General features: G+C 41.0%; 1 protein-coding gene across 1 annotated transcript in view; it reads left to right on the top strand.

The window, feature by feature from the left end:
- Nucleotides 1-24,481, top strand: part of LOC129625390 (zinc finger protein 564-like) — a 60,450-nt gene that overhangs the window by 15,488 nt on the left and 20,481 nt on the right. Inside the window, exon 5 of the mRNA XM_055543703.1 lies at nt 11,382-11,508. Coding sequence (XP_055399678.1) covers nt 11,382-11,432 — 51 coding nt within the window. The 3' untranslated portion in view covers nt 11,433-11,508. The remainder of the gene's footprint in view (nt 1-11,381; nt 11,509-24,481) is intronic.

The raw sequence follows: 24,481 nt of genomic DNA, 5'->3' as shown, positions 1-24,481 counted from the left end.
CAACACCACAGTTCAAAAGCATCAATTATTTGGTGCTCAGCTTTCTTTATAGCCCAACTTTCACATCCATACATGATTACTGGAAAAACCATAGCTTTGATTGGAACTTTGTTGGCAAAGTAATGTCTCTGCTTTTTAGTATTCTGTCTAGGTTGGTATAGCTTTTCTTCCAAGGAGCAAGCACGTTTTAATTTCATGGCTGCAGTCACCATCTGCAGTGGTTTTAAGCGCCCCAAAAAATAAAGTCTGTCACTTTTTCCATTGTTTCCCCATCTATTTGCCATGAAGTGATGGGACTGGATGCCATTATCTTAGTTTTATGAAGGTTAAGTTTTAAGCCAGCTTTTTCACTCTCCTCTTTCACTTTCATCAAGAGTCTCTTTAGTTCTTCTTCACTTTCTGCCATAAGGGTGGTGTCATCTACATATCTGAGGTTATTGATATGTCTGCTGGCTATCTTGATTCCAGCTCGTGCTTCATCCAGCCTGGTATTTCGCATGATATGCTCTGCATATGACTTAAATAAGCAAAACGTGGTCCACTGGAGAAGGGAATGGCAAACCACTTAAGTATTTTTGCCTTGAGAACCCCATGAACAGTATGAAAAGGCAAAAAGATACAACACTGAAAGATGAACTCCCCAGGTTGGTAGGTGCCCAGTATGCTACTGGAGAAGAGTAGAGAAATAACAAGCGAAAACAATGCCCAGTCGTGGATGTGGCTGGTGATGGAAGTAAAGTTCAGTGCTGTAAAGAAACAAACTACTGCAGAGCTGCAGAGTCGATCTCAGGCCAGGAAACAATTGCAAAAGTGCCAAGAGAAGGCGATGGCACCCCACTCCAGTACTCTTGCCTGGAAAATCCTATGGGCGGAGGAGCCTGGTAGGCTGCAGTCCATGGGGTCGCTAAGGGTCGGACACGACTGAGCGACTTCACTTTCACTTTTCACTTTCATGCACTGGAGAAGGAAATGGCAACCCACTCCAGTGTTCTTGCCTGGAGAATCCCAGGGACGGGGGAGCCTGGTGGGCTGCCGTCTACAGCGTCGCAGAGTCGAACACGACTGAGGCGACTTAGCAGCAGCAGAAGCGAAAGTGCCAAACAAGGACAAGACCCATCCCACCTACCACAGGTTGTCACTCAGGCGCGAGGGGCGGGGCATTGGAATTTGTCCAACCAGGAGTCCTCTGAGGCATGTAGGCGGGGCAACACCCCCTGGTTTGGACTTCCTTTTTCCCGACTGAGCAGGTCTAGTGTCTTTCCGGATTCCTTAGCCTGGTTACTCTCACGTTCAGTAGCCCTGTGATCTGCACTGGTCGTTGGAGTTCTTGGGCAGGAACTCGAAATGGTGAATGTGCTGACCCAGGTTATGGACGCCGGAGAGGGACCGATCGGAACTAGCGGAAACCGGCCACTTTTTGATCCAGCACTGCGGTCATCCCCGGAGTCTGGGAAACCCAGGGTCTCCGGCGCTGCTAGGACCTCAGTCCCGGCTGGCTCGCAGCAGGGGCGTTGGCCGGGCAGCCGGGACCCCGGGCGTCCGGTCTGGTCACTTCGCGCAGGAACCTCCGCCCCAGAGCCTCTCCCGGCGGCTCTGCGCCCACAGCCCCTCTTCTCCCCGAGATTGTCCCCTGACCACGTTCCCAGTTTTCGGTAGACAATCGAGACTTGTTCCAGAGGGTCCAGCAGTGAGATTAGGTGTCGGTTGAGGGGTCCCAGGCTGTCTTTTCTATGCCGTGGGCACCTGGTTTCTTCTTCTTCCAAAGATTTGGGGAAACGGAATCTCAAATCGAAGACCTTAGCCCCCATTAGTAGCTCTTTGTGGGTCGTTGTGTTATAGAAACAGTGGCGGCAGAAAGAGACCAGCGGCACTGGAAGATTCAGAACAACAGGGTTTATTCAGCACCGGTGCAGGCTCAGCGGAGTCGCCTCCAGAGGCTGAGCGCCCGGACTTTGTTCTGGGTATCTTTTATACAGCACAGACCTCCGGGTCTTCAGGACTTTCTCTTTCAAGCAACTCAGATTCCCCCTCCTCAGGCAACTTAGATTCCCGCCGATGCCATGAGCAAGCAAGAGTACAGAAGTGGAGGTGGTGAGCAAAAGCTGTTTAAGCAAGATAACAGAGGCAGAAGGCAGAAAGTTGTTATTCTAAATGAGGGTTGGTATTCTAGTTGGGGGTTTCCACTCCAGTTATTTCGTCACTCAGTCGTGTCTGAGTCTTTGCGACCCCATGGACAGCCCGCCAGGCGCCTCTGTCCATGGGGTTTCCTAGGCAGGTATACTGGAGTGGGATGCCATTTCCTTCACCAGGGGATATTCCGAGATTGGAATCGAACCCGCAGCGCCTGCATTGCCAAGCGGATTCTTTACCGCTTAGCCACCTAGAAGCCCTTTGTAGGACTGGCCATAAATAATTAAATTTCCAGATTTCTCCCCTCATTGCCCTCACTCTCCTCATTTCGCCTCTCTGATTCAAATTATCTATCAACTGTTCATCTCTGCGGTGCTTTTCAAAGAAACTCAATATTTTAATTTTTTATCCTATTTGCACGGAGTCCTGGATGGCATTTTTCCGGGGCGCAGGTTGCGGGGGTGGGATGGGGGGTGGGGATGGGCAACCGTAGATACCTTACCTGTCCTGAAAGCCAGGAATAACCCCTTGGAAGTACGTTGTATGAAATCGTCTCTCCACTTGATATTTTACTGGGAACAGATATTCCATAGGAAATCTTTTTGTGGAGGTTTTTTTTAAACTTCTCTTGACGATCTACTCTACCCGTCCCTACGTTAGTCCCCTTCAAAAGATTTACTCACTTATTTAAGTTTATTCAACACTGTAAGATGTATTTAATTACTAGAGTTTGAAACACCGTATACAATATTTGCCAAGAGGTAAGAGAAGTGAGTTTCATAGGAAAAAAAAATATGAAGTATTACATTTTTGCACTGTGAAGAATTTTTGTTTCACCTCTTTTCATTCCCCGAGTAAATATGATGAGTTCTTTTGGACACTTGTTTTGGTACTCCAGGATTTAGACTTGCAGGCAAGAAGTATTAGAGTATGATTAATTGTGTAGTAATAAACCTGCCTTGGAAATAATGATTGACATTTTTTCTGAAAGGAATAGATATGAGGGGTTTTCTGGGAAAACTAGTAGAAGTGGCTTATAATTTTCTTCTTTCATTTCCACAGAAACACTGGATTGGAGTGATTTTCCTGAATTGGTCAGACAGGGTTTGTGTGTTTAAAATTTCAGTGATGGTCGAGAGCACCTTCAGTGTCTTCAGGCTAAGGCTGCCTCGGAGCTTAGGGGAAGGGAGGAGAAGTACTTGAAGGCCCTCATGTACTTGAAATCATATGGTTTATAGCTTTGTCAGATTGGTTTCTTTCAGGTAGCAGTACACTTTTATGCTCTCAGTCACGTGTTTTCATAGCTTGATACTTAATTTCTTTTTACTGTGAACTGTATTTGATCTTATGGATGGACTTAACACTGATTGTTTGAGTCAGGTTTGTTGCTTACCTGTTAACTTATGCTAGTTGTGAATTAAATCCATACAAGTATGTGTATGAGTTTTTGCGTGACTATAAGAGTTGCCCTCATTTGGACAAATAACACAGAGTGGTATTGCTGGGTCCTAATATACATTTGTTGTTGTTATTCAGTCGCTAAGTCGTGTTCAACTCTTTGTGACCCCTTGGATTGCAGCTTGCCAGACTTCCCTGTCCTTTACTATTTCCCAGAGTAGTCTCAAACTCATATCTGTTGAGTCGGTGATGCCATCCAACCATCTCATCCTCTGTTGCCCCCATTTCCTCCTGCCCTCAATGTTTCACAACATCAGGGTCTTTTCCAGTGAGTCTGATCTTCCCATCAGGTGGCCAGAGTACTGGAGCTTCAGCTTTAGCATCAATCCATCCAATGATTATTCAGGGTTGATTTCCTTTAGGATTGACTGGTTTGATTTTCTTGCCATCCAAGGGACTCTCAGGAGTTTCTCCAGCAGAATTCGAAAGCATCAATTCTTTGGTGCTCAGCCTTCTTTATGTCCAGCTCTCACATCCGAACATGACTACTGGAAAAACCACAGCTTTGACTATATGGACCTTTGTCAGCAAAGTGATGTCTCTTCTTTTTAGTATGCTGTCTAGGTTTGTCATAACTTGCCTTCCAAGGAGCAAGCATCTTTTAATTTCATGACTGCAGTCACCATCTGCAGTGATTTTGGAGCCCAAGAAAATAAAGTCTGTTACTGCTTCCACTTTTTCCCCTTATATTTGCCCTGAAGGGATGGGACCAGACACCATGATCTTATTTTTTTGAATGTTGAATTTTAATCCAGCTTTTTCACCCTCCTCTTTCAGCCTCATCAAGAAGCTCTTTTGTTCCTCTTCACTTTCTGCCATTAGTGTGGTATCATCTGCATATCTGAGGTTGTTGATATAATATTTCTCCCAGCAGTCTTGATTCCAGTTTATAATTCATCCAGTCCAACATTTTGCATGATCTGCATATGATTTAAATGAGCAGGTGACAATATACAGCCTTGATGTACTCCTTTCCTAATTTCGAACCAGTCCTTGTTCCATATCCAGTTCTAACTGTTGCTTTTTGAACTGCATACAGGTTTCTCAGGAGATTGGTAGGTGCTCTGGTATTCCCATCTCTTGAAGAATTTTCCACATTTTGTTGTGATCCACACAGTCAAAGGTTCTAGCATAGTCAATGAAGCAGAAGTAGATGTTTTTCTAGAATTCCCTTGCTTTTTCTATGATCCAACAGATGTTGGCAGTTTGATCTTTGGTTACTCTGCTTTTTCTAAATCCAGCTTGAACATCTGAAAGTTCTTGGTTCACCTACTGCTGAAGCCTAGCTTGAAGGATTTTGAACATAAACTTGCTAGCACATGAAATGAGGGCAATCGTATGGTAGTTTCAACATCCTTTGGCATTGCCTTTCTTTTGGATTGGAATGAAAACCAACCCTTTTCCAGTCCTGTGGTCCCTGCTGAGTTTTCCAAATTTGCTGACCTTTTGATTGCAGCACTTTAACAGCATCATCTTTTAGGATTTGAAATAACTCAACTGGAATTCCATCACCTCCACTAGCTTTGTTCGTAGTGATGCTTCCTAAGGTCCACTTGACTTTATACTCCAGTGTGTCTGGCTCTAAGTGAGTGACCACACCATTGTGGTTATTCCAGTCATTAAGACCTTTTCTGTATAGTTCTGTGTATTATTGCTACCTCTTCTTAATATCTTCAGCTTCTATTAGGTCCATGCCATTTCTGTCCTTTATTGTGCCCATCTTTGCATAAAATGTTTCTTTGGTATCTCCAATATCATTGAAGAAACCTCTAGTCTTTCCCATTCTATTGTTTTCCTCTATTTCTTTGCATTGTTCACTTAAGAAGGCTTTCTTATCTCTCCTTGCTATTCTCTGAAACTCTGCATTCAATTGGGTACATCTTTCCTTTTCTCCTTTGCCTTTCACTTTTCTATTCTTAGCTATTTGTAAGGCCTCCTCAGATGACCATTTTGCCTTCTTGCATTTCTCTTTACTGGGGTTACTTTTGGTCACCACCTCCTGTACAGTGTTACGAACCTCTGTCCATAGTTCTTCAGACACTCTGTCTACCAGATCTAATCTCTTGAATCTGTTGGTCACCTCCACTAGATGGTGGAATAAACTCTAGTGGTTTTCTCTACTTTCTTGAATTTAAGCCTGAATTTGGCAATGAGGAGTTCATGATCTGAGCCACAGTAAGCTCCAGGTCTTGTTTTTGCTGACTGTATAGAGCTTCTCCATCTTTGGCTGCAAAGAATATAATCAAGCTGATTTCAGTATTGATCACCCAGTGATGTCATGTGTAGAGTTGTCTCTTGCGTTGTTGGAAGAGGGTGTTTGCTATGACCAGTGCATTCTCTTGGCAAAACTCTGTTAGCCTTTGCCCTGCTTCACTTTGTACTCCAAGGCCAAACTTGCTCCAGGTATCTCTTGACTTCCTACTTTCATATTCCAGTCCTCTCTGATGAAAGGACATCTTTTTTCGGTGTTAGTTCCAGAAAGTCTTGTAGGTCTTTATAGAACTGCTCAACTTCAGCTTCTTCAGTGTTAGTAGTTAGAGCACAGACTTGAATTACTCTGATGTTGAACATTTTGCCTTGGAAACGAACTGAGATTATTCTGCCATTTTTGGGTCTGCACCCAAGTACTGCATTTCAGACTCTTTTGTTGACTATAAGGGCCAATCCATTTCTTCTAAGAGATTCTTGCCCACAGTAGTACATATAATGGTTATCTGAATTAAATGTATCCATTCCCATCCATTTTAGTTCGCTCATTCCTAAAACATTGATGTTGACTCTTGCCATCTCCTACCTGACCTTGTCCAATTTACCTAACAATGTAGGTTCCCATGCAACATTGTTCTTTACAGCATCGGACTTAACATTTACCACCAGATACATCCACAGTTGAGCATCATTTCTGCTCTGGCCCAGCCTCTTCATTCTTTCTGGGCCTATTTCTCTGCTTTTCCCTAATAGCATATTGGATGGACACCTACCAACCTGGGGGACTATAGCTTGGTGGGCTACAGTCCATGGTGTTGCAAAGAGTCAGACAGGACCTAGTGACCGAACAACAACAGCAACAGCAGTGAATGAAGATAACCTTCACCTCTATTTGGTGTTCTGAGTGTTTTGCTTTGTAGTCTTTAAATAATTGTGTAGTGTGTTAACTCTTTGTTTTCTTTGCAATTTCCCATTGACATTTGATATTCAGCACGTTTTCATATTTCCAGTTTCCCTCTGTATATTGTTTTTGGTCAATGGTTCTTTGAGATCTTTTGCCCATTGTTAATTGGATTGTCTTCCTACTGTTGGGTTTTAATAGTTCTTGGCTATTTTGAATACCAGTCATTTACTCATATCTTTGTCTGTGAATCTGTTTCTGTTTTGAAAATAAGTTTATTTGTGATATATTTGAGATACCACATGTAAGCCGGTGACCATACAGTATTTGTCTTTCTCAGTGTAACTTACCTCACTTAGTATGAATAGTTGTAGGTCTATCTATTTTGCTGCAAATGGCATTATTTCAATTTTTATGGCTGAGTAATATTCTATTGTATATCTGTACCACATCTTCTATTTCCATTCATTTGTTGATGGACGTGTAGGTTGTTTCCATGTCTTGGCTCTTGTAAACAGTGCTACTATGAACACTGGGTGTCTGTATCATTTCAAATTAGAGTTCTCTCTGGGTACATGCCCGGGAGTAAGATTGCTGGATCATATGGCAAGTCTAGTTGGTTGGGGAATATTCACACTGCTTTCTAAAGTGGACACACCACTTTTCATTCCTACAAAGCTAGTGGAGGTAATGGAATTCCAGCTGAACTATTTCAAATCCTAAAAGATGATGCTGTTAAAGTGCTGCACTCAGTATGCCTGCAAATTTGGAAAACTCAGCAGGGGCCACAGGACGGGAAAAGGTCAGTTTTCATTCCAATCCTAAAGAAAAGCAATGCCAAAGAATGTTCAAGCTACTGTATAGTTTCACTCATTTCATACGCTAGCAAGGTCCTGCTCCAAATCCTTCAAGCTAGGCTTCAACAGTACCTGAACCAAGAACTCTTCCAGATGTACAAGGAGGATTTTTGAGCCAGAGATCAAACTGACAACATGCATTGGATCATAGAAAAAGCATGGGAAATTAAAAAAAAAAAATCTACTTCATTAACTGCATGAAAGCATTTGACTGTGTAGATCATAACAAACTGAAAAATTCTTACAGAGATAGGAATACCAGACCGCCTTACCTATCTTGTGAGAAACCCGTATGCAGGACAAGAAGCCACAATTAGAACCAGACATGGAGCAACGGACTGGTTCAAAATTGGGAAAGGAGTATGTCAAGACTGTACTGTCAAGAGAAGTCTGGCGTGCTTCAGTTCATGGGGTTGCAAAGAGCTGGACACATCTTGGTGACTGAACAACAAAAATAACAAAAACAATTGGAGTACAGTTGATTTACAGTGTTATGTTAGTGTCAAGTGTATGCAGTAAAGTGAATAAGTTATACATGTACATTTCTTTTTAGGTTCTTTTCTCATGTAGGTCACTACTTACTGGTGAATTTTTTAACGGGTCTTTCAAAGTTGGTATGCTAGTGACAAATTCCTTTCATTTTTGTCTCAGCTGCTACGTCGCTTCAGTCGTGTCCGACTCTGTGCGACCCCATAGATGGCAGAATGACCTTATTTTTTCTTAAGTTTTAAGGATCATTACACTTGCTATTAAAAATTAAGAAAAAATAAGGCCATTCTGAGACAAAAATGGAAGGAATTTATATGCCTGCTATTAGGGCTTCCTTGGTAGCTCAGCTGGTAAAGAATCCTCAGATCCCTGGAGAAGGAATAGGCTACACACTCCAGTATTCTTGGGCTTCCCTGGTGGCTCAGATGGTAAAGAATTTGCCTGCAATGCAGGAGACATGGGTTCAATCCCTGGGTTGGGAAGATCTCCTTGAGGAGGGCAGGGCAACCCACTCCAGTATTCTTGCCTGGAGAATCCCCTTGGACAGAGGAGCCTGGCAGGCTACAGTCCATAGGGTTGCAAAGAGTCGGATAGAACTGAGCAATTAAGCACACATGCTTGCTATTAATAATAAAGTTCTAGGAAAGTTGTTTCTTTTTAATTTCAAAACTTTAAGTATTTTAGACTATTTGGTATTTCTATCTCTGTTTTCTGTCATTTATTTTCATTGTATATACTTGAAATTTCCTGTTAAAGAAGGTCATGCTAGGGTTCACAGATTTTGTTCTGTTTTTTTATTTCTTTTTGTCATGTTAGACTCTGGTGAAACAGAGTGTTTTTGGTACAGGACTTAAGACATCATATTTCAGGCTTGTTTTTATTTTTTTTATTTTAATTGGAGGCTAATTACTTTACAATATTGTGGTGGTTTTTGCCATACATTCACACGAATCAGCCATGGATGTACATGTGTTCCCCATCCTGAACCTCCCTCCTACCTCCCTCCCCATCCCATCCCTCAGGGTCATCCCAGTGCACCAGCCCTGGGCACCCTGTCTCATGTATCAAACCTGGACTGGCGATCTATTTCACATATGATAATATACATGTTTCAATGCTATTCTTTCAATTCATCCCACCCTCGCCTTCTCCTACAGAGTCCAAAGGTCTGTTCTTTACATCTGTGGCTCTTTTACTGTCTTGCATATAGGGTCATTGTTACCATCTTTCTAAATTCCATATATATGTATTAATATACTGTATTGGTGTTTTTCTTTCTGACTTACTTTGCTCTGTATAATAGGCTCCAGTTTCATCCACCTCATTAGAACTGATTCAAATGCATTCTTTTTAATAGCTTAGTAATAGTCCATTGTGTATATGTACCACAGCTTTCTTATCCATTCATCTGCTGATGGACATCTAGGTTGCTTCCATGTCCTGGCTATTGTAAACAGTGCTGCGATGAACATTGGGGTACACGTGTCTCTTTCAATTCTGGTTTCCTCAGTGTGTATGCCCAGCAGTGGGATTGCTGGGTCATATGGCAGTTCTTTTTCCAGTTTTTTAAGGAATCTCCACACTGTTCTCCATAGTGGCTGTACTAGTTTGCATTCCCACCAACAGTGTAAGAGGGATCCTTTTTCTCTGCACCCTCTCCAGCATATACTGTTTGTAGACTTTTTGATAGCAGCCATTCTGACTGGCATGAGATAGTACCCCATTGTGCTTTTTTTATTTGCATTTCTCTGATAATGAGTGATGTTGAGAATCTTTTCATGTGTTTGTTAGTCAGGCATGTTTTTAAAACATCTCTCTTTTCTCTTTCCCAGTTTTAAGACACCAGTTTGCCCTTTGAAGTTCTGCTCTGATGGTTTTGGAAATTTGTTTATTTTGAGTATTTTTGTTCTTGTGAGATCAAGGATCACAAGTTCTAGATTCATAAATCACAGACTAAGTTTTTGCCTGTCAGTAGCCGTAGTGGTTACTTGGAAGACTTACTCCTGAAATTGCAGGATGGAGACTTTATGTTTTTTTGGAGGAAGCCAGTGATGAAACCCTTACTTATTTCATAATCTGGGAGGAATCACCATCAGAGTTTTATGGACGCTGGTGAACTTTCTTGTAAACTGTGCTCTTAACCTGTCCCTTAGGGCAGTAAAGCCCAGGGTGTATTGTTAGGGTGTGATGAGAAAGAGCTTGTCTGGCACATAATTGTACAGTGTCTTCTAAAATTTGGCTGAAAGCAGCCCCGAGTCACCCGAGTATAGGAGTTTTGTGGTCTAAGATATCATTGCCTCTTCCTCAGTCTAAGGTCTAAGTTTGAGTTAACTTTCTAACTGCATCTAATTATATATACCTAGAAGGAAATGGCAACCCACTCCAGTGTTCTTGCCTGGAGAATCCTAGGGATGGCGGAGACTGGTGGGCTGCCGTCTATGGGGTCGCACAGAATCAGACACAACTGAAGTGACTTAGCAGCAGCAGCAGCAGAGGGAAAAAAAAAGCAGAATCTGTGGTAATTATTACACAACTGAAAGGCAGTGCTCTTGAAGAAGAATATGTATATTCAGGGAACTGCATGTGATTTCTTCTAGAAGACTGAAGGACCTTGGGACTGTGGGGCTCTCTGGGTTTTTGTTAAAAGTTTGATTTCTACAGGTCACCCGGCCTCTGATGTTTGATGATAGCAGTAGGAGAAAGTTTCCAGTTCTTCACTGTGCGTCCGTTCATTGAAACCTCATGCAATCTCAATTTTCTGCCTTATAGTATACTGCAAATTGTGAATCATAAGGAAGAAGATGAAAGAACTTTTTTCACAAGAACTTAATTTTCCTCAAATGGTATTTGTTTTGTTTGTAAAACATTTTTGTTATTTCCCTAGGTTCTTGGGGCTCTGCCATGATTGTGGTATAAGTGATACTGTGACCACAGAAATTATGTATAAATAATTTTTGTTTCTTCATGATACTATTACCTTAGAGAGGAAGTGTGGAGAGTAAGATTCTCATGATCAAGTCATAAAATGTGTGTGCTCAGTCGTATCTGCTCTTTGCAACCCCATGGACTATACCCCACCAGACTCCTCTGTCCATGGGATTTTTTTCAGGCAAGAACACTGGAGTAGATTGCCATTTCTTCCTCCAGGGCATTTTCCTGATCCAGGGATTGAACCCCTGTCTCCTGCATTGGCAGGCAAATTCTTTACCAGTGAGCCACCTGGTCACATTAGGTCCCAAATTGCCAACAGAATCATATATAATATTCCTACTAGTGATGTGTTTGCCTGTGCTGTCAGTCTCAGACATCTTATTGTGCACACATTTTGGGTGTTTTAGGACTCACTGGTCTTTGAGGATGTGGCTGTGAACTTCACCTGGGAGGAGTAGGTTTCACTAGATTCCTCACAGAGGAAACTCTACAGAGATGTGATGTTGGAAAACTTCAGAAACATTGTCTCAGTAGGTAAGAACGAAGAAATTCCCTCCATTTGTCAGCTAGAGAACAAGTGTTTTTTACCTGTCTGTACTGTTCAAAGATGTAGAATGTGGAAAGGAAGGACACTGGTTAAGAATGTGGGGGTGGGGGAAGAGCACTCTCCGGTGGTTCAGTGGTTAGGACTCGGAGCTTTCAGAGCCATTCCTCAGCTTCAGTACCTGGTCAGGGAATTAATAGCCAACAAATGGCACGGCATGGAGGAAAATAAAAAAAAAAACAAGAAAGAAACAGAAATTGGGCTGTGTCAGAGCTCATCATGGACCTAAAATTCAATAGTTTTTCTGTAATTTCTAATACTTTAGGATCATTATTCTGGGTTTGCATTTCAGAAGCAGAATGGGAACATCAAGACATTGAAAGTCAGTCCAGAAACCAGGGGAGTAAATTAAAGTGAGCCATGCTCAAAAGTAAAAGCATTTCTCAAATAAGAATTGTGGTCTACTGTGAAATTTTTAAAAGAAGCAAACAAAACAAATAGCCCCATTTTCAAATATACGTTGTTTTTTTTTAAGTATCTACCAAAAATATTTTCTTAAAAGTAATAGTAATATTCATTGTTTGCAATATAGTTCATGTGCAATCAATATTCATAAAGCCTATATTTGAATATCACTTTTTAATTGAAAGGTTGGTTGAAATTCCTTTGTACAGCATTCAGTATATTCAACTTGAACCAATTCACACAAGATAGAAAATTTCACTGTTCCTATAAATTCAGTAAATGGAAAATAATAAAGAAATCATTAACAATGTTTTCTCTTGATTTGCAGAAGTCCTTTGATAGAAAAAAGTCTCTGAAAAGAAAGATATTAATTCCTGTGGAGAAAGCTTCAAACTTATTCTAATTCCCAATGTAAAGACAACTCTTGATTTGAAACCATGGGAATGAAGAGCATGTGGGAAAGTCTTCATGTATTATTCATCTCTTACTAGACACATGAAATATCATGCTGCAAACAGACCAGGAGAGCATCAAAAGTACCATGAGAAGGTATATAAATGTCAAGAATGTGGGTTAGCATTCATTCATCCTAGTTCTCTTAAAACACATGAAATGAGACATGCAGGGGAGAAAACCTATGAATGTCAGAAATGTGAGAAAGTATTCATTTATTCCAGTCATCTTCAGATGCATGAAAGCACTCATAAGGGACATAAACCCTATCAATGTAAACAAAATAGAAAAAGCTTTGAAAGTCTTGAAACCGTTGAAATACCCGAAAGAATTCACAGAGGAGAGAAACCCTATGAATGTAAACAGTGTGGTAAAGCTTTCAAACATTTCAGGTCCTTCCAGGGACAGAAAAGACATCACACAGGAGAGACAGCGTATGTATGTAAAACATGTTCTAAAGTATTCAGTAATGCCTGTTCTCTTAGAGATCATGAAAGAATTCACACTGGAGAAAAACCCTGCAAGTGTAGGAATGTGGGAAAGCCTTCACACTGAAACAAACCCGTAAGCAACACATGATAACACACACTGGAGATGGACCTTATAAATGTAAAGAATGTAAGAGAGTTTTCATTGATCGCAGTTTTCTTAAAATACATGAAAGAGTCACACCAGAGAGAAACCCTATGAATGTGAACAGTGTGGAAAAGTCTTTTGATATCAAAAATCCTTCCAACAACACAAAAGAATGCACATAGGTGAGAAACCCTATGAATGTAAAGAATGTGGGAAAACCTTCACTTGACATATACCTTCAAAAGTACATGGTAACACACACTGGAGATTTACCTCATAAATGTCAGAAATGTGAGAAAGCATTCCTTTATCCCAGTTTTCTTTGAATATGTGAAAGGAGTTACACTGGAGAGAAACCGTATGAATGTAAAAAATGTGGGAAAACCTTCCTGTGGAATTTAGGTTTTTGAAAACATGGTAACACACTCTGGAGATTTACCGTATAAATGTCAGAAATGTGAGAAAGCATTTTTTTTATCCCAGTCATCTTTGAATGCATGAAAGCATTCACAATGGAGAGAAGCCCTATCAATGTAAACAATGTGGAAAAACCTTTAAATGTCCTAAAAGTGTCCAAATACATGAAACAATTCACAGAGCTGATACATGCTATGAATGTAAGCAATGTGGTAAAGCCTTCAATTATTTCAATGACTTCCGGGTCCACAAAAGTCATCAAAAAGGAGAGACACAATATGTATGTAAAACATGTTCTAAAGTATTGAGTAATGTATTTTATATAAAAAATAATAAAGTATTGAGTAGTGCCTGTTCTCTTAAAAACCATAAAAGAATCCACACTGGAGAAAAACTCTATAAATGTAAGAAACGTGAGAAATCCTTTACAGTGAATATAACCCTTCAGCAACACATGATAACACACACTAGAGATGGACCTTATAAATGTAAAGAATGTGAGAGAACATCATTAATCCCAGTTCTCTTAAAATACATGAAATAACACATACTAGAGATAACACACACTAGATACAACACACACTAGAGATAACACACACTAGATATAACACACACTAGAGATAACACACACTAGAGATGGACCTTATAAATGTAAAGAATGTGAGAACATCATTAATCCCAGTTCTCTTAAAATACATGAAACTACTCACACTGTAGAGAAACCGTATGAATAGCACCAATATGGTAAAACTTTTAGAACTCCAAATGTTTTGAAAATTCATGAAAGAATCCATAGTAGAGAAAAACCTTAAGAATGTAAAATATGTGGGAAAACCTTCCACTTACGTTCAAGTAGATGAAAGAATTCATACCGGACAGAAACCCTATGAATGACAGGAATATGGAAAATTTTCTTTTTCTCTGTCATTCAGACAGAGTACTCACCAGACAGAAATCATATAAAGTGTGAAAAATGTGGAAAGTGCTTTTCTGATCTTAGTAGTGTATGAAAACATAAAAGGATTTACTAGAAAATCTTTGTAAACAGCCAGGGAAGCAATTCAGTTGGCCATTAACACATGTGAAAACCCCCATGGAGAGGAAATGTAAGTAACATGAGAAACCTGATGGAAAGCAATCCATGCATAATGTTGCAGAAAACCTTCAACATGAAAAGTTTTGTTCTTATTTATAATAATAATTATTTATTTATTGGCCATGCTGTGTGGCATGTGGGATCTTAATTCCCTGAGCAGGGATTAAACCCATGCCTACTGCAGTGGAAGCTTGGAGTTTAAACCACTGGTTAACAAAGATAGTCCTGAGTTGTTTTTAAAGTTTATAGGGACTGGGACTGGGACTGAGACTTCCCTGGTGGTGCAGTGGTTAAGCGCTTCCCTGGTGGCTCAGGGAAAGAATTTGCCTACAATGCAGGAGACCCAGGTTTGACCCATGGATTAGGAAGATTCCCTGGAGGAGGGCAAGGCAACCAACTCCAGTATTCTTGCCTGGAGAATTCCTATGTACAGAGGAGACTGGTGGGCTACACCCCATTGGGTTGCACAGAATCAGACACGACTGACCAATCAAGAAGCAGCAGCAGCCTGTGGTTAAGAATCCACCTTCTAATGGTGGGGGCGGGTGTCGTGGGTTTGGTCTTTATTTGGGATACTAAGATGCCACATGTCCCCGGGCAACCAGCCCCTGTGCTACAGCTACTGAGTTGATGTGCTCTGGAGTCAATGTTAAAGAAGTTTACAGGAGCTTCCCTGGTGGTCCAGCAGTTTAAACTCCACAACACAGGGAAACTGAGTTTGATACCTGGTCAGGGAAGTAGACACTACATGCCAAAAATAAAAAATAAACCCTGTATGCTGCAATGAAAATTGTGAGTGTTGCAACTAAGACACAGCTCAGTGGAGGTAAAAATTTTATTACTATATTGTGATTCCTAAGATCTTTCTTCAAGTATGTCTTTAAATTATAGATTCCTACTGGTTTCAGAAACAAGTATTATTGTTAGGTAATTCTGTAAGCTGTCTTTCAGCAATAGTACATAAGGTTTAAAGGTAGTAATTTGTCCTTTAATCAGTTAGTGATTTTTTCTCTCACATTTGAACCCTGTTGGAGTCATGGATGAATTTAAATGTATTTCTAGTATGCAGTGAGGCTTAAATTTTCATAATGTTCTATTCATTCTCTGTTAATGGGCCATTGAAACATGGCAGTTTGATATTTGTAGGGCTTTTCCTAGTAGTATATGTGGCAGTTCCTAGATATTTATAATTACATATATGCTTTTTCTGAGAAAGATCCCTTTTGGTGGTGGTGCATATAGGAGCCTTTTGTCATTTTCCATTCTATTAATTACTTGGAATAAATTTTATGTATGACTAGGTGTCAAAGAGTATGCTGCTGCTGCTAAGTCACTTCAGTCGTGTCCGACTCTGTGTGACCCCATAGATGGCAGCCCACCAGGCTCCCCCGTCCCTGGGATTCTCCAGGCAAGAACACTGAAGTGGGTTGCCATTTCCTTCTCCAATGCATGAAAGTAAAAAGTGAAAGTGAAGTCGCTCAGTCGGGTCCGACTCTTAGCGACTCCATGGACTACAGCCTACCAAGCTCCTCTGTCCATGGATTTTCCAGGCAAGAGTACTGGAGTGGGGTGCCATTGCCTTCTCTGGTCAGAGAGTATACTGTTATGTAAATTATGATTTTTCCTATTTCCTTTTGTGTTTACCTCTGACTGGTATTTGTTGAATAGGCTATGGGACTTGTGATAATAAAAAAAATCTAGAGTTGGAGATATATTGCCTCTGAGTAATATTAGGACCTGGACTTTCCAGAATCCATCCCCTTTGTGGTTCCATATCAGTATTCACCAGTAGCTCACTTGTGTGTGATTTAAAACCAGATGCAAAGAAGACATTCTTCAGATATTGGAGGTCCCACACTGGGAGAGAGACAGATACATAAGAGCTTCAAGGACACCATTTTCCATCAAGATTATATGTTCTTATAGTCAAGAGTTGGAGAAGGAAATGGTAACCCCCTCCAGCACTCTTGCCTAGAGAGTCCCGTGGCCAGAGGAGCCTGGTGGGCTGCTGTCCATAGAGTCACATAGAGTTGGACACGACTGAAGTGACATAGCATGCATGCATGCGTTGGAGAAGGAAATGGCAACCCACTCCAGTACTCTTGCCTGGAGAATCCCAGGGACAGAGGAGCCTGGTGGGCTGCCGTCTATGGGGTCGCACAGAGTCGGACATGACTGAAGTGACTTAGCAGCAACAGCAGTCAAGAGTAGCCTCAACACCAGCAACCAATGTTTGATTTCCATTCATCAAGAAGTATAGTTTCCCCTGATGTCTTCACAGCTTCCACATCAAAGATCCAGCAGAGTTTGAATTCCTGTAAGGCCTCTTGTGTCTACTATGACAATATTTCAGTGCTCTATGGTTGGGAATATTCTCTGATACTACTCTTCTCTGGATTATGTCTTTGTTTCTCTCCTGCGTATCAATTTGCTTCTCCAGTGCATTGTGCAGTGCCATCCTTGACCCAGTGTTTCCTTGTGAGAAGCACCTTCCTTCTGTCAGGAAGGCTGTGGCTGTTTCCGATTACTTGTAGTTGAACATAATCCTTCAATGTGTTTTTTAATTGTATTTTATTTTCTATGACGAAAATTGAATTTTTTCTGAAGCAGTCATTTTTGTACTCATTTTGAATACTTTACCAACTATTTTTTGAAGCATTTGTTAGGTGACACATTTTGTTTCTCACTACCTCAAAGAATGAAGTACCCATTTTGTTTATGAATATTCTGAAATCCATGCAATTTTCTTCATTTAATTATTATACAATATCAGTCAGTTATATCCTGTAAATAGGATGTCAGCTACATTATCCTTAGACCAATTTCTTAAAAATTTAGTCACAGTTTTTGTCAAAAAAAAAATTTTCTTACTCATTCTTATCTGCAACAGTTAAATCATAGGTATTATCAGTGTTGTCTTACCAGTGATCCATAAGATCACATCTCTAGTCAACTACTGGGATGAAACCAATTCCATTAAGAATGATTGCAGGTAAATAAGGTCCTACCATATAGCACAGGAAACTGTTAAATATCCTGTAATAAATTATAGTGGAGAAAATATTTTTAAAGTATGTATACAATGCATAACTGAATCACTGTACAGCAAAATTAATACAATATTATAAATCAACTATATTTCAATAAAAATTTTTTTTAAAGAATGATCTTCATTTCTCATTGGGAAACTAAGATCCCTCATGCAAGGTGCAGGCAAATAGTTTTTTAAAAATTTGGGGAGAGGGACTTCCCTAGTTGTCCAGGGGTTAAGACTCCATGTTCCCAATGCAGGGGGCCTGAGTTCATTCCCTGGTCAAGGAACTAGATCCCTTTAAAAAAAAAATGGGGGAGAATCAGCTATACCCCAATACAAAATTAAAAGTTTACAGTTTGGGGGAAAAGTGAAAAATAAAATGGGGGAGGTGGGCTTTCTTGACTCCTTGGCTAGGACAGGTGTATTTGTTTATAGACACTTTAGGCATGGTGGGTAAGGATGTGCTGCAACTACTGAAGTCTGTGTGCCCTCGAGCCTGTGCTCTGCAACAAGAGATGCCACTGCAATGAAATGCGCTGTAACAAAGAGTAGCCCCTGCTCATGCAACTAGAGAAAAGCCCGCACAGCAACAAAGACCCAGTACAGCCAAAAATAAATAAATTACTAAAAAACCTATGAAAAAAAAGTTCTCTAAGGCCTTCATTCAGGAAAAATAAAAATAAAAAAGTGGCAACAGACTCAAAGAAATAATTAACAGTATCCAATAGTCCTGCATGATTAAAACACTCAACATACCAAAAGCAGACTGAAATTTTCTAACCTCATATTGAACAGCTATGGAAAACACCAAATACTATGTTTAAAGGTGAAAGAGTGAATGTTTTCCCAAGCCATAACTAATAAACTATATCTCTTCCTTATATTTGACAGTTTATTGGAGATTTAGGCCAAGAACCCACTCAGCAAGAAAAGGAATAAAATGTATGCAGATTGGTTAGGGAGCTTTAAAACCATCTCTACTTTCAATCCAGGATCTTATATAGAGAAAATCTAGGGCCCACTAGAAAACCTAAAGGAACTGATCATTTGAATTCAACAGGTTTGTAAGATACAAGATCAAGACAAAAATAATTGTTTCTATACACTTATAATAAACATTCTGATAATGAAATTAAGAAATGTATTTACAATAGAATAAATGCAAGAAAACAAAGAGAAACATATGTAACAAAAGAAATATAAACTGAATACTCAGAAAACTATAAACATGTTCAAAAAATTAAGCATGTAAACCAATAAGAAAACATGCCAGTTTCACAGATAGGTGCTTATGTTGCTGATGCGGCACTACTATACGTAATGATCTAAGAGACAATGTAATATCTATCACAGTCACAACAGTAAGTGTAATACACAGTCTTTTTCATAAATTTATCAGGAAATACAAGGAAGGCAGAATGGACAAATCATTCTTAAAGAAAAAAATAAAGTAGCAAGACTAACATAACTTGATTTCAAAACTGTCTTCTAAGAAAAGTTAATTAAGACATTGTGGTCCTAACAGAAGGAGAAAGATTTTAGTGAATGATACCTCAAAAGGGGGGATGGGAGAAGGGAGAAGAGTTAATGTGTTTCTTCTACCAGAAAAAAAAAATCAATTGTCTTATGGACACTATGCATGCATGCTAAGTCGCTTCGGTCGTGTCTGACTCTGTGTGACCCTATGGACAGCAGCCCTCCAGGCTTCTCTGTCCACAGGATTCTCCAAGCAAGAATACTGGAGTAGGTTGCCATTTCCTTCTCCCTATGGACACTATAGTCATTTACATTTAAATGTTCAGTAGGATTTGCAGCAATAACTGACTGAAAATAAATTTCCTTCCTATATGAAATGTACATGGGAGAACTTAATGAAACTTCTCACACCCTGTTGTTAAACTGAGCAGAACCCTTGCACTCAGCTAGGGTTACAGGGTTCAAACTTCTCAGTAGGGCCATCTGTTCTGGGATTATTTACCTTAAGTACCAAATGAGTGGGGGCTCGAAAGGGAGGAGGGAAGGCTCAGTGCTGGGAAACATCAAAGTTTGAAATGGATTAGATTAGATTAGACTGAGATTTCCCTGGTGGTTTAGTGTGCAAGAACAAAAGTGAAAGTCGTTCACTCATGTCCGACTCTTTGTGACCCCATGGACTGTAGTCCACCAGGCTCCTCTGTCAATGGAATTCTCCAGGCAAGAATACTTGAGTGGGTAGCCAGTCTCTACTCCAGGGGATAATCCTGACCCAGGAATCGAACCTGGGTCTCCTGTAATGCAGGCAGATTCTTTACTGTCCGAGCCACCAGGGGCATGAGTTCTACCCCTGGTCAGGGAAGATCCACGTGCTGCATGGTAATGCAAAAAAAAAAAAAAAAAAAAAAAAAAAAATTGGATTCTGGGGTACAAGGGAGTGGGAAGGAGGTTGAAGAGGGACTTGTATACCTGTGGCTGATTCATGTTGGTGTATGACAGAAACCAGCACAACATTGCAAAGCAATTATCCTCCTGTTAAATTTAAAAAATTAGGACTCAGATTGTGTTACAGAAGATAGAGTGGTCTCAAGTATGGTGTTAGGGCTCTAAAATCTGAGAAATGTATGTTTTCTTTGCATTTTGCTTTTAAATCATGTACAGGTGAGCTATCTGTGAAAGCTAAAATGGAAGCGGAAAAGGGATAGATTCTAGAAAATCTTTCTATTTTCAGACAGGACCTCTCCAACTCTAGATTTTTTTTGTATTATCACATATTTTGTATTATCTCATAGTCTTTTCAACAAACACCAGTCAAAAGGAAAGACAAATCATACTTTATATAACAGTATACACTGATATCCTTGTCAAACATAAAATGTATTCCAAGTATTTAATAGAATGGAAAATTTTAAAAGGCTCCCATTCGCAACACAAACAAAATGTATCTTTCTCACCGAAAAGGGTACAATATGTATAATGGGTTATGACTATCCAGGAACTACCACACAAGGCTACTAGGAAAATCCCATCAAATATCAAACTGCCAAGACTGTCCTGGTGATCCAGTGGCTAAGACTTGGTGCTCCCAGTGCAGAGGCCCCTGATTCTATCCTTGGTCAGGGAATTAGATCCCACATGGCACAACTGACAGTTTGCATTCTGCAACAAAAATACTGCCCCCACCCCCCCAAAAAAGATCAAAGATCCCAAGTGCCACAGCCAAATAAACAGAAATAAATATTTAAATAAAATACCAAACTGTCATTTTTTCAATGGCCCATAAACAGAGAATGAATAGAACATCATAAACATTTAAATCTAATTGCATACTACAAATACAGTTAAATGCACCCCTGGATCCAAAAGGCTTCAAATGGGAAAATAAAAAACTCATTATCTGATTAAAGGAAAAAATCACTACCTTTGAAACTTATGAGAGTCCCTTGGACTGCATGGAGATCTATACTAAAGGAAACCAGTCAATCCTAAAGGAAATCAACCCTGAATATTCATTGGAAGAACTGACACTGAAGCTGAAACTCTAATCCTTTGGCCACCTAATGCAAAGAACTGACTCACTGGAAAAAACCCTGATGCTGGGAAAGATTGAAAGCAGGACAAGGGGACAACAGAGGATGAGATGGTTGGATGGCATCACCAATGCAATGGATATGAGTTTCAGTAAATTCTGGGAGCTGGTGATGGACAGTGAAGCCTGGCATGCTGCAGTCCATGGGATTGCAAGGAGTCAGACATGACTGAGCAACTGAACTGAACTGAAACCTTATGTACTAGTGTTGAAGGGCTTCCCAGGTGGCAGCAGTAAAGAATCCACCTGCCAATGCAGAAGCTGAAAGAGACATGAGTTCAACTCCTGGGTAGGGAAGATCTCCTGGAGTAGGAAATGGCAACCCACTCCTGTATTCTTGCCTGGGATACCCCATGGACAGAAGAGCCTGGCAGGCTACAGTCCATGGGGTCACAAAGAGTCAGATACAACTGAGCAACTGAGTGCACAGACACACACACACACGCACACACATGCACACACACACTAGTGTTGAATGACAACTTACAGCATTAGCTCATATTAGTATTCATTTCCAAAATAGTAGAATTCCAGCATTCAAGGTTACACTTGAAGAAAGATCTTTAGTAAGCACTACATAATTGTAAACTTTTAAAACAGCTCTTTCATGCTGAAAGTTTTCTGGAATGTTAGGCATGGATTAGAAATGCTTAGGCATCCCAATATTCATAGCAGCACGATATATACCAGCAGGAAATGGAAACAACCTACATGTTCATAGACAGATAAATGGACAAAAATTGATGCTTTCAGGCTGTGGTGCTGGAGAAGACTCTTGCGAGTCCCTTGGACATCAAGGAGATCAGTTCAGTTCAATTCAATTGCTCAGTCGTGTCTGGCTCTTTGCAACCCCATGGACACCAGCATGCCAGGCTTCCCTGTTTATCACCAACTCCCAGAGCTTGCTCAAATTCATGTCCATCAAGTCCTTGATACCATCCAACCATCTCATCCTCTGTCGTCCCCTTCTCCTACCTTCGATCTTTCCCAGCATCAGGGTCTTTTCCAATGAGTCACTTCTCATCAGGTGGCCAAAGTACTGGAGTTTCAGCTTCAGCAACAGTCCTTCCAGTGAATATTCAGGACTGATTTCCTTTAGGATAGACTGGTTTGATCTCCTGGCAGTCCAAGGGACGCTCAAGAGTCTTCTCCAACGCCACAGTCCAAAAGCATCAATTCTTCAGCACTCAGGTTTCTTTTTGGTCTAACTCTCACATCCATACATGACCACTGGAAAAAACCATAGCTTTGACTAGATGGACCCTTGCTGGCAAAGTAATGTCTGTGCTTTTGAATATGCTGTCTAGGTTGGTCGTAGCTTTTCTTCCAAGGAGCGTCTATTAATTTCATGGCTGGAATCACCATCTGCAGTGATTTTGGAGCCCAAGAAAATAAAGTCTGTCACTGTTTCTATTGTTTCCCCATCTATTTGCCACAAAGTGATGAGACCAGATGCCATTATCTTAGTTTTCTGAATGTTGAGTTTTAAGCCAGCTTTTTCACTCTCCTTTCACTTTCAACAAGAGGCTCTTTAGTTCCTCTTCGCTTTCTACCATAAGGGTGATGTCATCTGCATATCTGAGGTTATTGATCATTCTCCCAGCAATTTTGATTCCAGTTTGTGCTTCATCCAGCCTGGCATTTCTCATGATGTACCCTGCATGTAAGTTAAGTAAGCAGGGTGACAATAAACAGCCTTGATATACTTGTTTCCCAATTTGGAGTCTGTTTTTGTTGACCACGTTTTGTCAGAACTCTCCACTATAACCCGTTGGTCTTGGGTGGCCCTACGTGGCATGGCTCATAGTTTCATTGAGTTAGACAAGACTGTGATCCATGTGATCAGTTTGGTTAGTTTTCTGTGATTGTGGTTTTCATTCTGTCTGCCCTCTGATGGATAAGGATAAGAGGCTTGTGGAAGCATCCTAATGGGAGACTGACTAATGGGGGAATCTGGGTCTTGTTCTGATGGGTGGGTCCATGCTCAGTAGGACTTTCCTGGTGGCTCAGACTGTAAAGCGTTCTGCCTACAATGCAGGAGACCTGGGTTCAATCCCTGGGTCAGGCAGATCTTCTGGAGAAGGAAATGGCAACCCACTCCAGTACTCTTGCCTGGAGAATCCCATGGACGGAGGAGCGTAGTTGGCTACAGTCCATGGGGTTGCAAAGAGTCGGACATGACTGAGTCACTTCACTTTCTTTTCATGCTCAGTAAATCTTTAATCCAATTACCTGTTGATGGGCGGGGCTGTCTTCCCTCCCTGTTGTTTGGCCTGAGGCCATACTATGGTAGGGGTAATGGCAGTAATGGCAAACTCCTTCAAAAGGACTTATGCCCACACTTGTATTCAGTGCCCCTGGCCCTATGGCAGACCACTGTCAACTCACACACCCACTGAAGACTCCTAGACACTCACAGGCTAGTCTGACTCAGTCTCTTGTGGGGACACTGCACCTTTCTCCTGGGTCCTGGTGTGCACAAGGTTTTGCTTGTGCCCTCCAAGAGTCTGTTTCCCCAGTCCTATGGAAGTTCTGTAATCAAATCCCACTGGCCTCCAAAGTCAAATTCCCTGCGGTTCTCTGTCCCCTTGCTGGATCCCCAGATTGAAAAATCTGTTGTGAGTCCTAGACCTTTCTTAACAGTGTTCTGCAGTTTGTGGGTCATCTGCTTGGTAGCTTTATAGTGGAGCTAATGGTGACCTCTTCCAAGAGGGCTTATGCACATACCACATGTCCCAGGTCTGCTGCAGCCAGAGCCCTTGTCCCTGCGGCAGGCCACTAGTGACCCATGCCTCCGCAGGAGACACTCAAAACACTCAAAAGGAGGTCCAGCTCAGTCTCTGTGGGGTCTCTTGAGTCCTGGTGCACACAAGGTTTTGTTTGAGCCTTCTGAGAGTCTCTGGTGGGTATGGGGTTTGATTCTAAGTGCAATTTCACTCCTCCAACCATCTTGTTGGGGCTTCTCCTTTGCCCTTGGAGGTGGGGTATCTTTTTTTGGTGGGATCCAATGTTCTCCTGTCAATGGTTGCTCAACACCAAGTTGCAATTTTGGAGTTCTTACAGGAGAAAATGAGCACATATCCTTCTACTCTGCCATCATGTATAACAAAGAGATCAGTCTATTCTAAAGGAAATCAACCCTGACTATTCATTGGAAGGACTGATGCTGAAGCTAAAGCTCCAATACTTTGGCCATCTGATGCAAAGAACCGACTCACTGGAAGAGACCGTGATGCTAGGAAAGACTGAGGGCAGGAGGAGAAAGGGGCGACAGAGGACAAGATGGTTGGATGGCATTACCAATTCAATGGACATGAGTTTGATCAAACTCTGGGAGATAATGAAGAGCAGGGAAGGCTG

Source organism: Bubalus kerabau, chromosome 1 (assembly GCF_029407905.1).
Source record: "Bubalus kerabau isolate K-KA32 ecotype Philippines breed swamp buffalo chromosome 1, PCC_UOA_SB_1v2, whole genome shotgun sequence".
Lineage (NCBI taxonomy): Eukaryota > Metazoa > Chordata > Mammalia > Artiodactyla > Bovidae > Bubalus > Bubalus kerabau.
The sequence above is the reverse complement of the archived record's forward strand: the minus strand, read 5'-3'. Positions and strand labels throughout refer to the sequence as shown.